Here is a 20958-nt window from a genome sequence, read left to right on the forward strand (position 1 = left end):
GGGCTGGTAACACACAGTGACATGATGTGAGGGGAGAGCAGGAGTATAATAGGGGCTGATGGCTCCTGATGTATGAGATACACCAGAGAGTGTGAGGAGGAGACTGGTCAGATCCCTGGGCTGGTAACACACAGTGACATGATGTGAGGGGGAGAGCAGGAGTATAATAGGGGCTGATGTCTCCTGACTTCAATCTAAGAAAATACATATTCCTCATTAGTTTTTACTGACAGAGGAGGGTGTAGGATAAGAGATTGCTGTAGTGACTGAGGAAGGAGAATATGTGACTCTTTCCTGTAATAAGTGTTTATTACTCACCTATGCTGATATCTGTAGGGATCTCCTCCTCCATACACTGCTGATCTCCCCTCACATACGTCTCTTCTTCTCCCTCTGTATCTTCTGCCTTTATATCAGTCACATACGTCTCTTCTTCTCCCTCTATATCTTCTGCCTTTATATCTGACAGACATTCTACCTAGATAACCCCAAAAAACGATACATAATGACACTTACATAGAGTCAAAAGAAGCGGAGGTGAAATAGTATATAATTTGGTCATGCTAAAACTGTTGCAGAGCATGCTGGGATGTGTAGTTCAACAGCTGTCACACAGTGACAGTCACTTTGGTATATGGGTGAGACCCTAAATCCCACCTACCTGATCCTCCTTTCGGATCCTGTGATTCTCCTCTGTACAATCCTGGGAATACAGAGGACGGGGACATCTCTCTGGGGTATCTCTGTTACTGGGCCCATCTGTAGGAGACACACAGTGACTAAATACAGTGTATATATGTGATTATCAGATGATGTGTGTATATAGGGGCCCCCATACCTGCTCTCCCCTGTACAATACATGACTGTCTCCTCTTACCCAGTGATGTGAGGGGACGGTGATTCTCCATCATCACGTCCTTGTACAGACCCCTGTGTTCCTCTATATACTCCCCCTCCTGCATGGAGACACAGACAGTGACATCCTGACACCTTATAGGAACCTGACACACACAGTGATACAGTCATCACCCAGACACATCCCCTGGTGTTACTGTATAATGTTCCATTCCCAGCAGTCACCCCTCCAGTCATCACCCAGACACATCCCCTGGTGTTACTGTATAATGCCCCATTCCCAGCAGTCACCTCTCCAGTCATCACTCAGACACGTACCCTGGTGTTACTGTATAATGCCCCATTCCCAGCAGTCACCTCTCCAGTCATCACTCAGACACGTCCCCTGGTGTTACTGTATAATGTACCATTCCCAGCAGTCACCCCTCCAGTCATCACCCAGACACATCCCCTGGTGTTACTGTATAATGTACCATTCCCAGCAGTCACCCCTCCAGTCATCACCCAGACACATCCCCTGGTGTTACTGTATAATGCCCCATTCCCAGCAGTCACCTCTCCAGTCATCACTCAGACACGTACCCTGGTGTTACTGTATAATGCCCCATTCCCAGCAGTCACCTCTCCAGTCATCACTCAGACACGTCCCCTGGTGTTACTGTATAATGTCCCATTCCCAGCAGTCACCTCTCCAGTCGTCACCCAGACATGTCCCCTGGAGTTACTGTATAATGTCTCATTCCCGGCAGTCACCTCTCCAGTCGTCACCCAGACACGTCCCCTGGTGTTACTGTATAATGCCCCATTCCCAGCAGTCACCTCTCCAGTCATCACCCAGACACATCCCCTGGTGTTACTGTATAATGTCCCATTCCCAGCAGTCACCTCTCCAGTCATCACCCAGACACATCCCCTGGTGTTACTGTATAATGTCCCATTCCCAGCAGTCACCTCTCCAGTCACCACCCAGACACGTCCCCTGGTGTTACTGTATAATGTCCCATTCCCAGCAGTCACCTCTCCAGTCATCACCCAGACACGTCCCTGGTGTTACTGTATAATGCCCCATTCCCAGCAGCCACCTCTCCAGTCATCACTCAGACACGTCCCCTGGTGTTACTGTATAATGTACCATTCCCAGCAGTCACCCCTCCAGTCATCACCCAGACACATCCCCTGGTGTTACTGTATAATGCCCCATTCCCAGCAGTCACCTCTCCAGTCATCACTCAGGCACATACCCTGGTGTTACTGTATAATGCCCCATTCCCAGCATGCACCTCTCCAGTCATCACTCAGACACGTCCCCTGGTGTTACTGTATAATGTCCCATTCCCAGCAGTCACCTCTCCAGTCATCACCCAGACATGTCCCCTGGAGTTACTGTATAATGTCTCATTCCCGGCAGTCACCTCTCCAGTCGTCACCCAGACACGTCCCTGGTGTTACTGTATAATGCCCCATTCCCAGCAGTCACCTCTCCAGTCATCACCCAGACACATCCCCTGGTGTTACTGTATAATGTCCCATTCCCAGCAGTCACCTCTCCAGTCATCACCCAGACACATCCCCTGGTGTTACTGTATAATGCCCCATTCCCAGCAGTCACCTCTCCAGTCATCACTCAGACACATCCCCTAGTGTTACTGTATAATGCCCCATTCCCAGCAGTCACCTCTCCAGTCATCACCCACACACGTCCCCTGGTGTTACTGTATAATGCCCCATTCCCAGCAGTCACCTCTCCAGTCATCACCCACACACGTCCCCTGGTGTTACTGTATAATGCCCCATTCCCAGCAGTCACCTCTCCAGTCATCACCCAGACACATCCCCTGGTGTTACTGTATAATGCCCCATTCCCAGCAGTCACCTCTCCAGTCAGCAGCTGAATGATCTTGTTGGTGAGTTCCAGGATCTTCTGGTCATTGTGTCTCTCATGTATCAGTGAGTGAGGAGGCACCATGATGGGGCTCTGAGTCCTGCTCAGTCCGTCTGACACAAGGGTACAGCTGCTGGGTGTCTTACACTCATTGGATGTCTTCACTACTGTGTAATCCTGTGTAATGAGGGAAACATCAAATACCAATGTATACACTCCCAGACCCCCTCACCTCCCCAGTCATGTCCCTGTATTATTACTATAGATATAAGTGATGTTACTGTGACACTCCCAGATCCCCCACCTCCCCAGTCATGTCCCTGTATTATTACTATAGATATAAGTGACGTCACTGTGACACTCCCAGACCCCCTCACCTCCCCAGTCATGTCCCTGTATTATTACTATAGATATAAGTGACGTCACTGTGACACTCCCAGATCCCCTCACCTCCCCAGTCTTGTCCCTGTATTATTACTATGGATATGTGACGTCAGTGTAATACTCCTAGATCCCCTCACCTCCCCAGTCATGTCCCTGTATTATTACTATAGATATAAGTGACGTCACTGTGACACTCCCAGATCCCCCACCTCCCCAGTCATGTCCCTGTTTTATTACTATAGATATAAGTGACGTCACTGTGACACTCCCAGACCCCCTCACCTCCCCAGTCTTGTCCCTGTATTATTACTATGGATATGTGACGTCAGTGTAATACTCCTAGATCCCCTCACCTCCCCAGTCATGTCCCTGTATCATTACTATAGATATAAGTGATGTCACGGTGACACTCCCAGATCCCCTCACCTCCCCAGTCAGCAGGTAAATGATCTTCAGGGTGATTTTGATTATCCTCTTAGTCTTGTGACTCTTGTTTGGGTCCATCCTCAGTGATTCAGAGAGAATACAGAAAATGTGAATTGCAATAAAGACAGCTGGAGTGCCTATGAATAAATATACACAACACAGATTACACATGTAACATGGTAAAATGGGATTTTGGTACTTACCGATAAATCCTTTTCTCAGAGTCCATAGGGGATACTGGGGTGCAGTTCACAGTGGGGTATAAACGTGGTTCATGGAGCCGATGCACAATATTTATTTTAGTCTGTGTGTGCTAGCTCCTCCCCTCTATGCCCCTCCCCATTAGACCAGCTAAGATAACTGTTCCCGATAAGAGACGGAACATAACTGGAGAGAAGATATACAACATAAAATAGAACATACCAGAGAAAACTGGAATAGAGCCAGAAAAAAATGGAAGCAAAGTGTAACAGCCGGCAGAGAATCAACACACAACATGAACAGTCGTGCAGAAAGAACAGTACAGTGTGTGCACCCAGTATCCCATATGGACTCCGAGAAAATTATTTAATCGGTAAGTATCAAAAGCTAATTTTCTCTTACATCCATAGGGGATGCTGGGGTGCAGTTTACAGTGGGGACGTCCCAGAGCTCCCATCACGGATGGGAGTGTGCTGTGACCTCTGCAAGACCAAACAGAGCGTCAGATGATGTCAAGGAGCCCGCTTGGAAGCTGGCCACCCTAACTTGTTAGCAGCATACAGAACGAAGAAGGAGGCCGAATCTTTAATAGTGGCCATCTTCTCCACATTGATGCGAAGAGCCCGCACCACATACAGTGTCCGCTAAACTGATGAGGTATCTCTAAGAACAAGCACCACCTTTGGACCTGTCAGCATGAAAGATGAGATATGGAGGCTTGGACGACAACTCACTCAAACCTGACAATCTCCTAGCAGATGCCAAGCCAGAAGAGTAACGGTCTTCCAGGTGAGATATGTGAAATCCGTAGTCTTCAACGTTTCCAAATCTAAAGAATTGAGCACAGCAGAAAGACACACAAGGTGCGGTTGGAGAAGTGAATGGAGGCTGGAGGTGTAGAATCCCCTGCAGGAATGTCTGACGTCTGGGCTGAAACCTGTACGTTAAGTGAATCTAGTCGCAAGGACGCATATCCAACCCTGCCTGCAGGAATTTAAAAAGACTTCACCAACCGAAAAGCAGGAGGCGGATACTGGCTCTATTTACAGATGGAGCCGCGCTCATCTGAGGCAGCTCCATCGCAGGCGTACACTCCTGGCGTGACCAGGCAATCCAGTGAATGGGGCGCGTCTCTGTCTAGTGAATGGGGCGCGTCTCTGTCTAGTGGGGCGCGTCTCCGTCTAGTGGATGGAGCATGGCTACATCTGTACATCAAATGACATACCGCTTCCAATCGCTATAGTAGTGTTTAGAAGTGACCTCCTTCCTGGCACTGATTATAGTGGGAATCGTCATCGTAGGTATACACTTCTTTAAGTGACATGCCCAGGACTAGAACCTATGACCTATTACTCTGGAAGTAGTCACCTTACTTATGGGGTTATCTGCTTTTAGCTAGTACTGTCTTTCCAACAGCTACTTCATCAAACGTTGCCACTATAAGACCGGATAAAAGAAAAGATCCTACTGAAGCAGGTCCTCTTGAAGTGGTAAAGAGCAGGGGTTGTTGACCAAAAGGAGTGAAGGATTGTGTAGCACGGCCTACGAGGCCATCTGGAACCATGAGGATTACCAGAACTCTCCCCGTCTTCGCTCATGAAAGAAGAGGAAACTGGTAGACTCTCTGAAAAGTTCAGGGAGTCATTAGGGTATCCACCGATATTGCCTCTGGGGCTCTTGTCCTGGAGCAGTATCTTTAAAGATTCCTATTTAGCTGAGCCATCAATGTTGGAACCCCCACTCCTCCGGATGTAAATCTGCAGAGGAAATTCGCCTCCTAATAATAATCATGGTATGAAGATAGACAAAATGGTTTCGGCGTACCTCTCTGCTCAGTAGAATATCTTGACATCCAGTCTCATAGCAGCTCTGCTTTTTGTTCTGCCCCGACGGTTGACGTATGCCACGGCCGTGGCATTATTGGACTGAACTTTGAACACGCCGACCCTGTAGCCTGGGAAACGCCTGCTCTGGTGCGTTGAATATCACCCTCAGTTGCAATATGTATATCTGGAGTGTGGTTTTTGATCTGGGCCAGTGACCCTGGAACTGAGAGCCCTGTGTTACCAAACCCAAGACCCGGAGACAATGGGCAGAAGCACCCAGTTCAATGTTAAAGGAGCGACCCTCTAGCAGAGGGATGGGGAACCATTGGCCCTCCAGCTGTTGTTGAACTATACATCCCAGCATACCTTGCAATACTTTTAGCATGGCCAAAGAGCAAAACCGTAGTAGGACATGCTGGGATGTGTAGTTCAACAACAGCTGGAGGGCCAAAGGTCATCCATCCTTACTCTAGCAGAAGTGGTGTCACCACCACCACAGAGACAGTCGTGTCTGAGGAGCTAGGCGTATTATTTGAGGCATGTGCAGGTGTGACCCGGGCCAGTCGGAGATCCAACTGGAATGTCCGGGAGAGAAGGAGCCATACTGAAATCGCCTCGTAGGATGTGACCATCTGGCCGCGGAGGCGGATGTAAAGATGAATGGAGACCATAAAATGACAATATATCACAAATAGCGCAGACACAAATAGGAAATGTCCTCACATTGAGGTGAGTTTTGTACATATCCAGTATACTGTGTAACACCCCTTCTAGGCTTCAATGCAGTCCAGTAGTTGTACATTTCCAGTATTCTCCCACTCTACCGTTCAATATCTCAAGCAGAAAGAGAGGGACATAGAGCAATACAACCAGATGTAAAGGGGGAACAATATTTATTGCATTGCACTCACAAGAACACAGATAAAAAGGTGTGCAACCACTATGGTGGACGGGGGATCGTCACATATGCAGTTACCCTCCCAGATGTATTCAGAGCTCCGGAACTGTCACACCACCACCGGGTTTTCAAGCAGCTGGACGATCCCTGATCGGTCAGTCACCAAGCCTGAAGCTTTTCGGACAAATGTCCTTCCTGTTGCTCCAATGTCCTGTTTGCTGCATTTGTGATACATAGTTTTATGTTCTGTTATAGACCGGTGAATGGTCTTTTTATCACAAGGGCCGCACTGCAGGTGTAGCGTGATCATTAATCCATTTTTTATTGTTATGAATGGAGACCTGATGTGTACGGAGGACCAACCATACCATGGCTTGAATAGCCTGGGCCTTATAGTGGAGAAGGAATTCCATCTGTGATAGGGTGTCCAGTATCATTCGGAGAAACTGAAGTCTCTGGCTAGTTTATAAATGACACTTCTGGAGATATAGGCTCGCCCCTTGTTGAATAAGCAGACCTTGTTATACTGTGAAGAAGTTTTCCGGGAGGGGCGCTTTTATGAGCAGATCGTCCAGGTATGGATGAATATTTACCCCTTTGTATTCTGAGTCGAAAAATCATATCCACTATTACCTCCGTGAAGACCCTCGGGGCTCTTGAGAGGTCAAAGGGCAGTGTCTGGATCCAACATTGAGAGTTCTTTGAGGCAAACCGTAGGAGTACTTTATGTGTAGGTCAGATTGGGAAGTGGAGATATGTGTTCTTAAAATCAAAGACACCAAGAACTCAGACTCCTCCTAGGCCACAATTACCACCCTTAGTGAATCCTCTTGAATCCAAAGACTATTAGGTATGGATTCAGGGAATTCAGTTTCAGGATGTGACTGACCGAGCCGCCCGTCGTTTGGGACCACCAATAAATTTGAGAAGAACCTTCTGTTCCTTTGATATGTTGGAACTGGGACAATGGCTCCTGCTTCCAGGAGCCTGTGAAAAGCCACTTGCAGAGTTACCTGTTTTTCTAGAGAAGCTGTCAACCTGAGTGGAAAATTCTGAGAGGAGGAGGAGTGTCGAGCTCTAGTTTGTAACCCCCGCAGATCAGGTCCCTGACCGAGGCGTCTCAGCAGGTTCCCTCCCAGATGTGACTGAAAATCCTGGGACGCGCTCCCACCTTGGGATTCCCAAGAATAGGGGAGGGAGTCCTGCTGCAGGTTCTATTGGTAGTAGTGGCTACCTGACGTCTACTACCTCTGGCCCCTCTGTCTTTGAAGCTCCCCTGGCTCTACGTCTGAACCCTGTAGGCTGAAAAGACTGAAAAGGACCAGTGTATGTGCGTCTTGGAGGTGGGACTGCAGAAGGGAGATAAGTGGACTTACCTTCCATGGCCTGTGACAGCCACTTATTCAATTTTGATCCGAACAGGGTATCTCCTGTGTATGGAAATCCTGCCCCACCTCTCTTTGACTCTTGGGCACTTTAAGAATTTGATAGTGTGCGCTGGCTTCTCCCTCTATGTCCCTCCTACCAGACTCAGTCTAGAAAACTGTGCCCGAGGAGATGTACATACTTCAAGAGAAGGATAGATAAGCAAAGTGGTGAGATTACGAACCAGCACACATAAAACAAGAGGAAAGCCATGCTAACCAAACCTGAAACAGAGACAGCAACACCTGAACCGAACAACATTACTTAACCAAGCAATAGCGCAGGAAGAACAAAGCACTGGGCGGGTGCCCAGTATCCCCTACGGACTACGAGAAAAGCATTTACCGGTAGGAAATTAAAATCCTATTTTCTCTTATGTCCTAGGGGATACTGGGAATCCATTCAGTACCATAGGGTTGTACCAAAGCTCCCATACCGTCTGGGAGAGTGCTGAGGTTCCTGCAGAACTGATTGACCAAACTGAAGGTCCTCAGAGGCCAAAGTATCGAACTTGTAAAACTTTGCAAACCTGTTCCAACCTGACCAAGTAGCTGCTCGGCAGAGCTGTAAAGCCGAGACACCCAGGGCAGCTGGCCAAGAAGAACCCACCGACCTAGTAGAGAGGGCCTGAACAGATTTTGGAACCGGCAAGCCTGCCGTGGAATTAACATGCTGGATAGTGAGCCTGATCCAGCGTGCAATTGACTGCTTTGAAGCAGGACACCCAATTTTATTGGGATCATAGAGAATGAACAGCAAGTCTGATTTCCTGTGATGAGCTGTTCTCTTAACATACACCTTCAAAACCCTTACAACATCCAAAGACTCTTAAGTAATAGAGGTGTCCGTAACAACCGAGACCATAATAGGTTGGTTGATGTGAAACGCCAACACCACCTTAGGAAGAAATTCCTGACGAGGCCTGAGTTCAGCTCTGTCCTCATGGAAAATCAGGTAGGGGCTCTTGTAAGACAACGCCCCCAACTCCGACATACGTCTAACCAAAGCCAATGTCAACAGTGTAGTGGTCTTCCACTTAAGGTACTTTACATCTCCACCTTCTGTAACGGTACAAACCAGTCAAGTTGAGATCCCAAGGTGCCGTGGGAGGCACAAAGTGAAGTTGGATGTGCAGAACACCTTTCAAGAACATCTTGACCTCAGAGAGAGAAGCCAATTGTTTCTGAAAGAAAATAGACAAGGCCGAAATCTGGACTTTTATGGAGCCTATACGTAGCGCCACATCCACTCCCAACTGCAGAAAAAGCAGGAAACGTCCGAGATGAAATTCCACCGCAGAATATTGGCCCTCATTCCGAGTTGTTCGCTCTCAAGCTGCTTTTAGCAGCATTGCACACGCTAAGCCGCCGCCTACTGGGAGTGAATCTAAGCTTAGCAAAATTGCGAAAGAAAGAGTCTTTAAATTGCGATTAGAAATTTCTTTGCAGTTTCTGAGTAGCTCGATACTTACTCTGCCATTGCGATCAGTTCAGTCAGTTTCGTTCCTGGTTTGACGTCACAAACACACCCAGCGTTCGCCCAGACACTCCCCCGTTTCTCCAGCCACTCCCGCTTTTTTCCCAGAAACGGCAGCATTTATTCACACACTCCCATAAAATGGCCAGTTTCCACCCAGAAACACCCACTTCCTGTCAATCACACTACGATCACCAGAACGAAGAAAAAAACCTCGTAATGCCGGGAGTAAAATACCAAACTTCTTAGCAATTAGCGGAAAATCGCTGCGATGCGAAGAAAATTACCGAGCGAACAACTCGGAATGAAGGCCATTGTCTGCTCTCATACCAAGAGACATATTTCCTCCAGATACGATGGCAATGTTTACACATTAACCCAGTGGTTCCCCAACTTTTTTGAATCACGGCGCCCTAGAGTATCAGAATTTTTTTTCACGCCACCCCTAGGCCCAAGGTTTCTTATTAAGAACTTAAGAAAAATAGAATACGTTAAGTAAATTGTGCTTATATGTCATCCTTAGGTTCAACTATGTGGTGAAGGACAAGATTTGCTCCTGTTTATCCACATATTTTATGATTTCAAAGCCACCAGCACTGCTTTTGCCTATTACATTGACCAAAAATAATTTTAATTGGTCCTGGATCACCAACCCAGGCCACCACTACAAGTGTCCCGAGGCACCCCAGGGTGCCTAGGCACACAGTTTGGGACCACTCCGTTAACCCCTTTATAGCTTGGATCATAGTTGGAATTACCTTGTCAGGAATCCCTCTCCTGGCTAGAATCAGCCATTCAACTTATATGTCGTTAAACGTAGCCGTGGTAAGTCTTGATAGACGAACGGGCCCTGTTGTAGAAGATCCTTGCGAAGAGGTAGAGGCCACGGATCTTTGAGGAGCATCTCGAGAAAATCCATATACCAGGCCCTTCATTGCCAGTCTGGAGCAATGAGGATTGCTTAAACCTTTACCCTTTTTATTCTTTTTAGAATTCTTGGAATCATTGGAAGTGGAGGAAACAGGTACACCAGCTGGTAGACCCACGGAGTTGTCAGAGCGTCTACCGCCACTGCTTGTGGGTCTCTCTGAAGGGACCCTCTGTGACAGGAGTCACGGGGGGTCTCAGCATTCGGGGAAAGGGGTCCCATGTGTAAACATGGGACCCCTTTCAGTCCGTGTGGATTGGGAATGCGGTTTGATTTTTTGCCAAGTACGTGGATTACAAAAAAAGAACAGGACACACTGGAATTAGGCGAGTATAATTTTATTTTCAGGTACCCCGGATTCTACTTGGAGACGTGGAATGAGTCGGCGTGTGAACAGAGGTAAGTATGTGTGTGTCGGCATGTATGTAATAAAAGTTTTACTTTCACGGTGTGCGTGTTCTGTTTTTATTTGGGTATTTTTTTTGCAGAAGAACTACAGGTACCAGCAGGCCCGTTTTACCCCCGCATGCTGGTACTTCTGGTTCTCCAAGTACCAGCTTGTGGAGGAGGCTTCCTGGGACTTGTAGTTCTTCTGCAAAAACAATATTCTTTTATTTAACACAAGGCTATCAGCCTCCCATCCGCAGCCCATGGATGGGGGGGGGGGGGGGCGGGACAGCCTCGGGCTTCACCCCTGGCCCTTGGGTGGCTGGAGGGGGGGGACCCCTTGATTTAAGGGGTCCCCACTCCTCCAGGGTACCCCGGCCAGGGGTGACTAGTTGGGGATTTAATGCCACGGCTGCAGGGACCGGTATAAATTTGTCCCCCGGCTGTGGCATTATCTCTCCAGCTAGTGGAGCCCGGTGCTGGTGTTAAAAATACGGGGGACCCCTACGCTTTTTGTCCCCCGTATTTTTTTCACCAGGACCGGATGCAGAGCCCAGTGCTGGTTCTAAAAAGATGGGGGATCCCCTGTCCATTCCCCCCCCCGTATTTTTACAACCAGGACCGGCTCAAAGAGCCCGAGGCTGGTTATGCTTAGGAGGCAGGACCCCACGCATTTTTTTTTAGGGTTTTTTAACCATTTTTGTGCCGTCCGAAAAGTCGAATCCAGGACGCACTTATCCATCAATTGGTCCGTTTTTCGATAGCGGGACTGTCGAATACATTTTTAATTGAATATGTCGAATTCCGGCACCTGCCGGCCGGGATTCGACGGTCGAATTGTGTCGAATTTAAAAATGGGCGAAAAAAAGACGCAATTCGTCCGGAATTGCATATACCCATAGAATTTGACGGCAGATAAGAACCACTTGGCCCATCTAGTCTGCCTTGATAGTAGCAGGAGTAGGAAGTCCAGCCTGTACATAAGCTTGTGCAATCACCATTCTAATCCATCTGGCCAAGGTCTGCTTATTCGCAGGCCAGCCACATTTATGAAAACCAAACAGAACAAAGAGAGAATCAGATCAGAAGGGAGGCGGTTCTCTTCATATAGATGCGGAGAGCCCGTACCACATCCAAAGTCCGCTCTTTGGAGGACAAATCAGGAGAGATAAAGGTCGGAACCACAATCTCTTGGTTAAGGTGGAAAGATGACACCACCTTCGGTAGATAACCAGGGCGAGTTCTACGAACCGCACGGTCATGGTGAAAAATCAGGAAGGGAGACCTACAGGATAAGGCACCCAAGTCTGAAACCCATCTAGCAGAGGCAATAGCCAGCAAAAACCAGACCTTAAGCGTAAGCCATTTAAGGTCCACAGACTCAAGAGGTTAAAACGGAGACTCTTGGGGGGCATCCAGAACAACCAACAAATCCCAAGGAACCACAGGAGGAACATAGGGAGGTTGAATGCGTAAAACACCCCGACTGAAGGTATGAACGTTCAGGCACAGTCGCAATTTTTCTCTGAAACAACACCGACAAGGCCGAAACATGAACCTTGAGGGAGGCCAGACGAAGGCCTGATTCCAGGCCCTGTTGTAGAAACGCCAACAGGTTGGCAGTACTGACCTTGTATGCATCAAAATTCTTAGCGCACACCAGGTGAAGTAAGAATTCCAGACTCTATAATAAATCCAAGCCAAAGCCAGTTTACGGGCTTTCAACATCGTTTGAATGACCGCCTCAGAAAAACCTTAGGCCCTTAGAACTGAAGCTTCAATAGCCACGCCATCAAAGCCATACTGCCCAAATCCTGGTAGACACAGGGGCTCTGAACAAGGAGGTGTGGGTGTTGCGGAAGCAGAAGAGGACGCTCTATCGAGAGACCCTGTAGGTCTGGGAACCAATGCCGTCTGGGCCACGCTGGAGCGATCAGAAGTAGGATTCCTCCTTCTTGCTTGAACTTCCTTATCACCCTGGGCAGAAATGACAGCAGAGGGAACACGTACGGCAGCCGAAAGTTCCATGGAATTGCCAGTGCGTCCACGAATGCTGCTTGAAGATCCCTTGTTCTTGCACCGAAGACCAGAACCTTGTGATTGTGTCGAGACAAAATCAGGTCTACATCTGGTAGGCCCCACTTGTCCACTAGGAGTTGAAATACTTCTGACTGAAGGCTCCACTCTCCGGCGTGTACGTCATGCCGACTGAGGAAGTCCACTTACCAGTTGAGGACCCCTGGAATGAAGACTGTCGATTTGGCTGGCAGATGGCGTTCCGCCCATTGAAGAATCTTTGACACTTCCATCATTGCCATGCGGCTTCGCATGCTGCCTTGACGATTTATGTACGCCACCGTGGTGGCATTGTCCGACTGTACTTGAACAGGCCTGTTCTGTACCAGAGGCAGGGCCAGTTTCAAAGCATTGAACACTGCCCGCATCTCTAGAATATTTATCGGGAGGAGAGATTCCTCCCTGTTTCACCGACCCCGAAGAGAGTGTTTCTCCAACACCGCGCCCCAACCCCGCAGACTGGCATCCATCGTTATAAGGACCCATTTGGAGATCCAGAAGGGACAACCCCTGCTCAATTGTTGGTCCTGTAGCCACCAGCTCAGTGACAGATGAACTTCCGGAGTAAAGGAGATCATGTGAGATCTGATCCGGTGAGGCAGGCCATCCCACTTGGCAAGGATTAGCTTCTGCAGAGGACGAGAGTGAAATAGAGCATACTCTACCATGTCGAAAGCTGACACCATGAGGCCAAGTACATGCATAGCCGAGGAAGTATCTTATCTTGTCCTGAAGCTTCAGGACCTTCTCTTGGGACAAGAACAACCGTTGGTTGTGTGTGTCCAACAATGCCCCCAGGTGCACCATGCTCTGAGCAGGGACCAGGGAGGATTTCTTCCAGTTGATGAGCCACCCATGTGCTTGTAGGAATTGGACCGTCAATTCCAGATGACGGAGGAGACCTCTAGGGAGTTTGCCAGGATCAACAAGTCATCCAGATACTGCAGGATCCTGATACCATGACGGCGGAGCAGAGCCGTCATAACCGCCATGACCTTTGTGAAGATTTGCGGAGCCGTGGTCCGTCCAGAAGGTAAGGCCTGGAATTGATAATGTACGTTGCCAATAGCAAACCGCAGGTATTGCTGATGCGACATGGCAATAGGTATATGTAGGTAAGCATCCTGTATGTCCAGGGATACCAAATAGTCCATGGGCTCCAAGGCCAGAACAATAGAGCGAAGAGTTTCCATACGGAACTTGGATACCTTCACAAATTTGCTCAAAGACTTGAGGTTGAGAATGTTCCGGGAAGAACCATTCGGTTTCGGAACTAGGAACAATGTTGAATAGTACCCCCTGCCTCTCTGAGCCAGAGGCACCGGCACTATCACTCCTGTGTCCAGTAGGAATTGTACCACCAAATGGAGAGTTTTTGCTTTCACCAGATCCAAAAGGGATATTTGTTGAGCAAAACTGGCGAGGGGGACGCTTCTTGAAAGAGATGGCGTATCCGTGAGTGACGACTTTCCTTACCCAGGCGTCCGAAGTGGTCTGTAACCATACCTGAGCAAACCGTAGAAGTCGGCCTCCCACCCTGGGATCCCCCAGGGGGAGGCCCGCCCCGGTATGCAGCAGGCTTATCTGGTTTGGAAGCAGGCTGACGGGGAGCCCAGGAACGTTTAGGTTTGGGCTTAGTGGATTTGGAGGTGTGAACCTGTTTCGGGTACGCCTGACACTTTGCTTTACTTGGAGGTCGAAAGGAACAAAAGATGATACTTTTAGCCTTCGGAGCCGAAGGATTAGTACTCGGCAGACATGCAGTTTTAGCAGACGATAAGTCAGCAACAATCTTGTTCAGATCTTCCCCAAAAAGGATGTCTCCCTTAAAAGGGATGACCTCCAAGGTCTTTTTAGAGTCCAGATCCACAGACCAGGACCGCAACCACAGAATCCGGCGTGCCGGAATGGACGTAGTAGACGCTTTGGCCGCCAGGACACCGGCATCAGATGCCGCCTCCTGAATATAATGAGAGGCTGTGATAAAATATGAAAGACACTGTCTGACAATATCAGAAAATTAGAAGGTAGCTCCACTTCAACTTCTTGAATCCAGGCTTTAATAGCCTTCGCAGCCCAAGAAGCCACTACAGTAGGTCTATGCACAGCACCCGCAACAGTGTAAATAGACTTTGAGCTACCTTCCATGCACTTATCCGTCGGTTCCTTCAGAGAGGTGACGGTAGTGACAGGCAGAGTAGATGACACCACCAGACGCGCAACATGCGAGTCCACCGGCGGCGGTTTCCCAATTTTTACTTAACTCTACAGCGAGGGGATAACGAGCTAGTATTTTCTTAGACAGGGAGAATTTCTGACCTGGAGACTCCCAGGATTCCTGATGTATGTCAACTAAATGGTCAGAATGGGGCAAAACTAATTTAGTGACCTTCTGATGTTTGAACTTATCGGGTTTCGTATCCGGAGCTTCAGACTCATCATCAAGCTGAAGAATCAGCCTGATAGCCTCCAAGAGGTCAGGAACATCCATCTGTGTAATAGATTCCCCATCAGAAGCAGCTGCATCAGTGTCTGATGGGTCAGTATATACACCATCTTCATCGGATGAAGTACCCGAAACATGCGTGGATTGTGTGGAAGTAATGGCCCGCTTAGATGACCCTTTGGTCCTAGGAGGGCGAGGGTTAGGTTTTTATTTAACCAGAGACTGATTTAATTGCTGTAACTGAGTTGACAGAGTATCTGCCCATGGCGGAGTAACTGCAGGGACAATATGTAGCTGCTATAGCACAGGAGGTCCCACAGGGGGCGTAAGTCTCGTTACTAGCGTAGTCAGTAATTAGAAAAAGCAGACCAAGGTGGGTCTTGGTGTGCCACCGGTGCTGGAGGCTGACTGAAGGGTACTGGACCCCCGACACCTGAACCCTGAGCTGGAATATCTTCCTCAGGTGTATCCGCGGCGTCAACACTGCATGACGCAGGACCAGCCACGGATCTCCCGTCCTGTGAAGCAGACATTATTTAGAAACGTAGCCTTAGGACGTAACAGTACAACATAGCCAGACAAAGTACCAGACAAACACCCCCTATGGAGTGAGACTGCAGATGCAGAACACAAACAGAGGATTTAAGTGCTATATGGTGACTGAAATACACAGAGAAAAATACCAATGTAGTATATCCTGTGAAATACTATATAGGACCCTGACGCACTTAGCCCCCCTCAGGGTACAGAATATAGGGATAGCAATATGTGTGAGATACACAGAAGGGAAACCACACAGCAGCAATAGGCACACACAGTCACATGTGCAATGCAGAAATTATTACAAACAATAATAAAACTGCACTGGACTAGCAATACTAAGTAAAGCTATGTATGTACCAAAATATTGTGAGGACTAGCCTCAAAGAAAATTCCTTTTTTGGAGCACTCTTATGAAATGACAAATGATATAATATATAGAGAATTTATGAATAATATTAAAACTTAACTTTTATTTCTTACCAATCTAAAATAAAAAGGAGAATGTTCAAACACATTGCATATCAGACACTGTCATAGGTAACACGTGTTCAATAATTATCCATATCTCCCAATGTCAAATCCAAAAATAAATAAATAATTAAGTTAATACTGATGTAAAATCTCGGCATATAACTATTATATCCCTAGGACTGATTGTCCTAATTCAGACGCACTCACTATGTGAATATGCATAAATTGCCTACTTAATTGATAGAGGACAGACGTGGATGTACTTCTTATACTCGCATCTAATTATAATCCACTCCTTGGCTATTATTTGCATGAGAGCCGTCAATTCCACTGGCTCAGCAATATTCCTAACCACATGTTCAGTATAATTGAAACTTATTAACCATATCACAAGCTGTTACACATCGAATGTTTTTTTTTTTTTAAATACTGTGGTTACAGACAAATAAACTGTGTGTTAAATATTCAATCTAACTGATAGGGCAGATATATGCCTGTAAAGATTTTTCCCAATTAAATTTAGTAGCGGACCGCACTCGTTAGCTGCACTGCAGGCACCAACTTACAGACTGCGCTCCAGTGCCTGGAGGCGGGGTTATAGAGGAGGCGGCGCTATGCATCCTGGGAACAGTCAAAGCTTTAGCCTGTTGGTGCCTCAAATCAAGATCCAACTCTACACCCCAATGTTATTCCCTGTGGAATACCAGTGTACCCCGCTGCAGAAAGGGAAGATCTTTAATAGCCTCGCTCATAAAATTTGCAGCATTCTGTATATGTTGGAGCAGAGTAATGACCAGAGAGTATAAACTCAATAACCATATCAGACCACTTGACTACCGCCCTGGAATTCCACCCCTGGGGTGTTGTGCTGTTGTGCTGCTGTATAAATTGCCTTGAGCATGGTCTCATTGTTATGGTCAGCCGGCTCGTTCAGGTATATAGCCCCTGGATACCGACTGATGGGAGGAGGGGGGGGGGGATGTTCCATACCTTCCTGCCCTCAGCTGGGAGGGGAAACGTAGTTAAAAACCTCTGAGGATTTTACATTTCTTAGTGAAACCACTAGAGGGAGCTGAGAAGCTTTCTTGGTATCTGTCTCTCTCTTTTAGCTACTGAAAAAATCTCGCCGTGTGTACACACCATTAGTCCCATGAAGCAGGTGGTCTGTCTGCCAACCAGAGCTACCTGAACATAATAAAATACAATAAAAATAATGGAAACTTTCTGTAGCTCCAGAGAAATGCATCCGGTTCCTTGGGCACATTTTTCTACACTGAATCTGGTGGAAGGGGCAAAGAGGGGAGGAGCCAGCACACACATACACACTAAAAGTTTTTAAGTGCCAGGCTAGAGTGCACAGGTTCTCAAACTCGGTCCTCAGGACCCCACACAGTGCATGTTTTGCAGGTCTCCTCACAGAATCACAAGTGACATAATTAACTCCACCTGTGGACCTTTTAAAAGGTGTCAGTGATTAATTAATACACCTGTGCACCTGCTGGGTTACCTGCAAAACATGCACTGCGTGGGGTCCTGAGGACCGAGTTTGAGAACCACTACTATAGTGGAACCGATCTATACCCCATGGTACTAAAGTAATAGACCCCAGTATCCACTAGGACGCAAGAGAAAAGCTTTTCAGGGCTGCCCAGTGCTGCCCTCCTGTTCGGTGATCTGCTACTGCAGGCACCAACTCGAAACTGAGATGATCCCCCTGTATACTATGACAGCACAGGCCACTCCACCTGTATATAATGACAACACAGGCCGCTCCCCCTGTATATTATAACAAAACAGTCCACTCCCCCTGTATACTGTGACAGCACAGGATGCTACCCCTGTATATTATACTGTATATTATGACACACAGGCCACTCCCCCCTGTATATTATAACACTGGCCACTCCCTCTGTATATTATGACAACACAGGCCACTCTACCTGTATACTATGACAACACAGGCCACCCCCCATATATTATGACAGCACAGGCCACTCCCCCTGCATACTATGACAGCCCAGGATGCTACCCCTGTATATTATGACAGCACAGGCCGCTCCTCCTGTATACTATGACAGCACAGGATGCTACCCCTGTATATTATGACAACACGCCACTCCTCCTGTATATTATGACAACACAGGTCGCTCCCCCTGTATATTATGACAGCACAGGATGCTCCCCCTGTATATTATGACAGCCCAGGATGCTACCCCTGTATACTATGACAGCCCAGGATGCTACCCCTGTATATTATGACAGCACAGGATGCTACCCCTGTATATTATGACAACTCAGACCACTCCTCTTGTATACTATGACAACACAGGCCACCCCCCATATATAATGACAACACAAGCTGCTCCTCCTGCATACTATGACAGCACAGGATGCTACCCCTGTATATTATGACAACACGCCACTCCTCCTGTATATTATGACAACACAGGTCGCTCCCCCTGTATATTATGACAGCACAGGCCGCTCCTCCTGTATACTATGACAGCACAGGATGCTACCCCTGTATATTATGACAACTCAGACCACTCCTCTTGTATACTATGACAACACAGGCCACCCCCCATATATAATGACAACACAAGCTGCTCCTCCTGCATACTATGACAGCACAGGATGCTACCCCTGTATATTATGACAACACGCCACTCCTCCTGTATATTATGACAACACAGGTCGCTCCCCCTGTATATTATGACAGCACAGGCCGCTCCTCCTGTATACTATGACAGCACAGGATGCTACCCCTGTATATTATGACAACTCAGACCACTCCTCTTGTATACTATGACAACACAGGCCACCCCCCATATATAATGACAACACAAGCTGCTCCTCCTGCATACTATGACAGCACAGGATGCTACCCCTGTATATTATGACAACACGCCACTCCTCCTGTATATTATGACAACACAGGTCGCTCCCCCTGTATATTATGACAGCACAGGATGCTACCCCTCTATATTATGACAACACGCCACTCCTCCTGTATCTTATGATGGCACAGGATGCTCCCCCTGTATATTATGACAACTCAGACCACTCCTCCTGTATACTATCGACAACACAGGTTGCTCCCCCTGCATACTATGACAGCACAGGAATCTACCACTGTATATTATGACAACCCAGGCCACTCCCCCGTATATTATGACAACACCCGCCGCTCCTCCTGTATACTATGATGGCGCAGGATGCTACCCATGTATATTATGACAACACAGGCCACTCCTCCTGTATACTATGACAGCACAGGATGCTACCCCTGTATACTATGACAACACAGGACGCTCCCCCTGTATACTATGACAACACAGGCCACCCCCATATATAATGACAACACAGGTCGCTCCCCCTGTATATTAAGACAGCACAGGATGCTACCCCTGTATATTATGACAACACGCCACTCCTCCTGTATATTATGATGGCACAGGATGCTACCCCTGTATATTATGACAACTCAGACCACTCCTCCTGTATACTATGACAACACAGGATGCTACCCCTGTATATTATGACAACACAGGCCACCCCCCAATTATTATGACAACACAGGCCGCTCCCCCTGTATACAATGATAGTACAGACCAACCCCCATATATTTGGACAACACAGGACGCTCCCCCTGTATACTATGAAAGCACAGGATGCTACCCCTGTATACTATGACAACACAGGCCGCTCCCCCTGTATAGTACAATGCCACAGGACAGAACAGTAAAGGTGGAGTCTGCACCACCTGTATTACGGTAACAGCGGGGTCTGCGCCTCCTGTATTACGGTAACAGCGGGGTCTGCACCACCTGTATTACAGTAACGGCGGGGTCTGCGCCACCTGTATTACGGTAACGTCGGGGTCTGCGCCACCTGTATTACGGTAACGGCGGGGTCTGAGCCACCTGTATTACGGTAACGGTGGGGTCTGCGACACCTGTATTACGGTAACGGCGGGGTCTGCACCACCTGTATTACGGTAGCGGCGGGGTCTGCGCCACCTGTATTACAGTAATAGGACACTATAGTGTCAGCCACCTGTACAGGGATAATGCAGCACCAGAGGCTGCTCCAGCTGCACTATAACAAGGCACCAGAGGCTGCTCCCCCTGTAGTACAGAACCTGACACCAGAGCTGCTCAGCCTATAGAATAATAATAATAATATCATTACCTGCTGCCAGACACAGCAATGGCTGCTCTCTGCTCCTGCTGCCTTGTGGGAATGATAGAAGGAAGGCGGAGCTCAGACCAGGGAAAATGGCCGCCGCTCCTGACGTCACTACACTGCCAGGGAACCTATTGCTGCTGCCGGACTGGTCTACAAGAAAATGGCCGCCGGCCTCCTGCACTGAGGACATATATGGTATTAGTCATTACAGAGGGCGGGGCTGTGGCCGGGCTGTAGGAGGGGAGGGTCCAGTCACCAGGAAGCGCCTGTGCCAATCACACCCTACTTCCGGCCTGTGCGGTCCACCTTACTTCCGGACAGTGCGTTCCACATACAGGAAATTAGTTTTCATCGACTGCTGCAGCCTCGCAGTGTCCGTGGAGATCAGGTAATGGCGTCTTACTATACAGGGGGAGCAGCCTGTGGTGTCCTGATATTATTACTATACAGGGGGAGCAGCCTGTGTTGTCCTGTTGTTATTATTATACAGGGGGAGCAGCCTATGGTGTCTTGTTATTATTAATATACAGGGGGAGCAGCCTGTGG

General features: G+C 48.0%; 2 protein-coding genes across 2 annotated transcripts in view; one reads left to right on the forward strand and one right to left on the reverse strand.

The window, feature by feature from the left end:
* Positions 1–20500, reverse strand: part of LOC134984266 (zinc finger protein 260-like) — a 121239-nt gene extending 100739 nt beyond the window's left edge. The window contains exons 1-6 of the mRNA XM_063949893.1: positions 20416–20500; positions 3548–3626; positions 2729–2914; positions 878–956; positions 658–759; positions 319–474 (exon numbers count right to left, since the gene is read on the reverse strand). Of these exons, the coding sequence (XP_063805963.1) occupies positions 319–474; positions 658–759; positions 878–956; positions 2729–2914; positions 3548–3625 (601 nt within the window). The 5' untranslated portion in view covers position 3626; positions 20416–20500. The remainder of the gene's footprint in view (positions 1–318; positions 475–657; positions 760–877; positions 957–2728; positions 2915–3547; positions 3627–20415) is intronic.
* Positions 20501–20692: 192 nt separating this feature from the next.
* The window catches only part of LOC134984260 (zinc finger protein ZFP2-like), a 30298-nt gene continuing 30032 nt past the window's right edge, over positions 20693–20958 (forward strand). Inside the window, exon 1 of the mRNA XM_063949883.1 lies at positions 20693–20800. The gene's annotated coding sequence lies outside the window, so the exon portion shown is untranslated. The remainder of the gene's footprint in view (positions 20801–20958) is intronic.

This window comes from Pseudophryne corroboree (genome assembly GCF_028390025.1).
Source record: "Pseudophryne corroboree isolate aPseCor3 chromosome 3 unlocalized genomic scaffold, aPseCor3.hap2 SUPER_3_unloc_45, whole genome shotgun sequence".
Lineage (NCBI taxonomy): Eukaryota > Metazoa > Chordata > Amphibia > Anura > Myobatrachidae > Pseudophryne > Pseudophryne corroboree.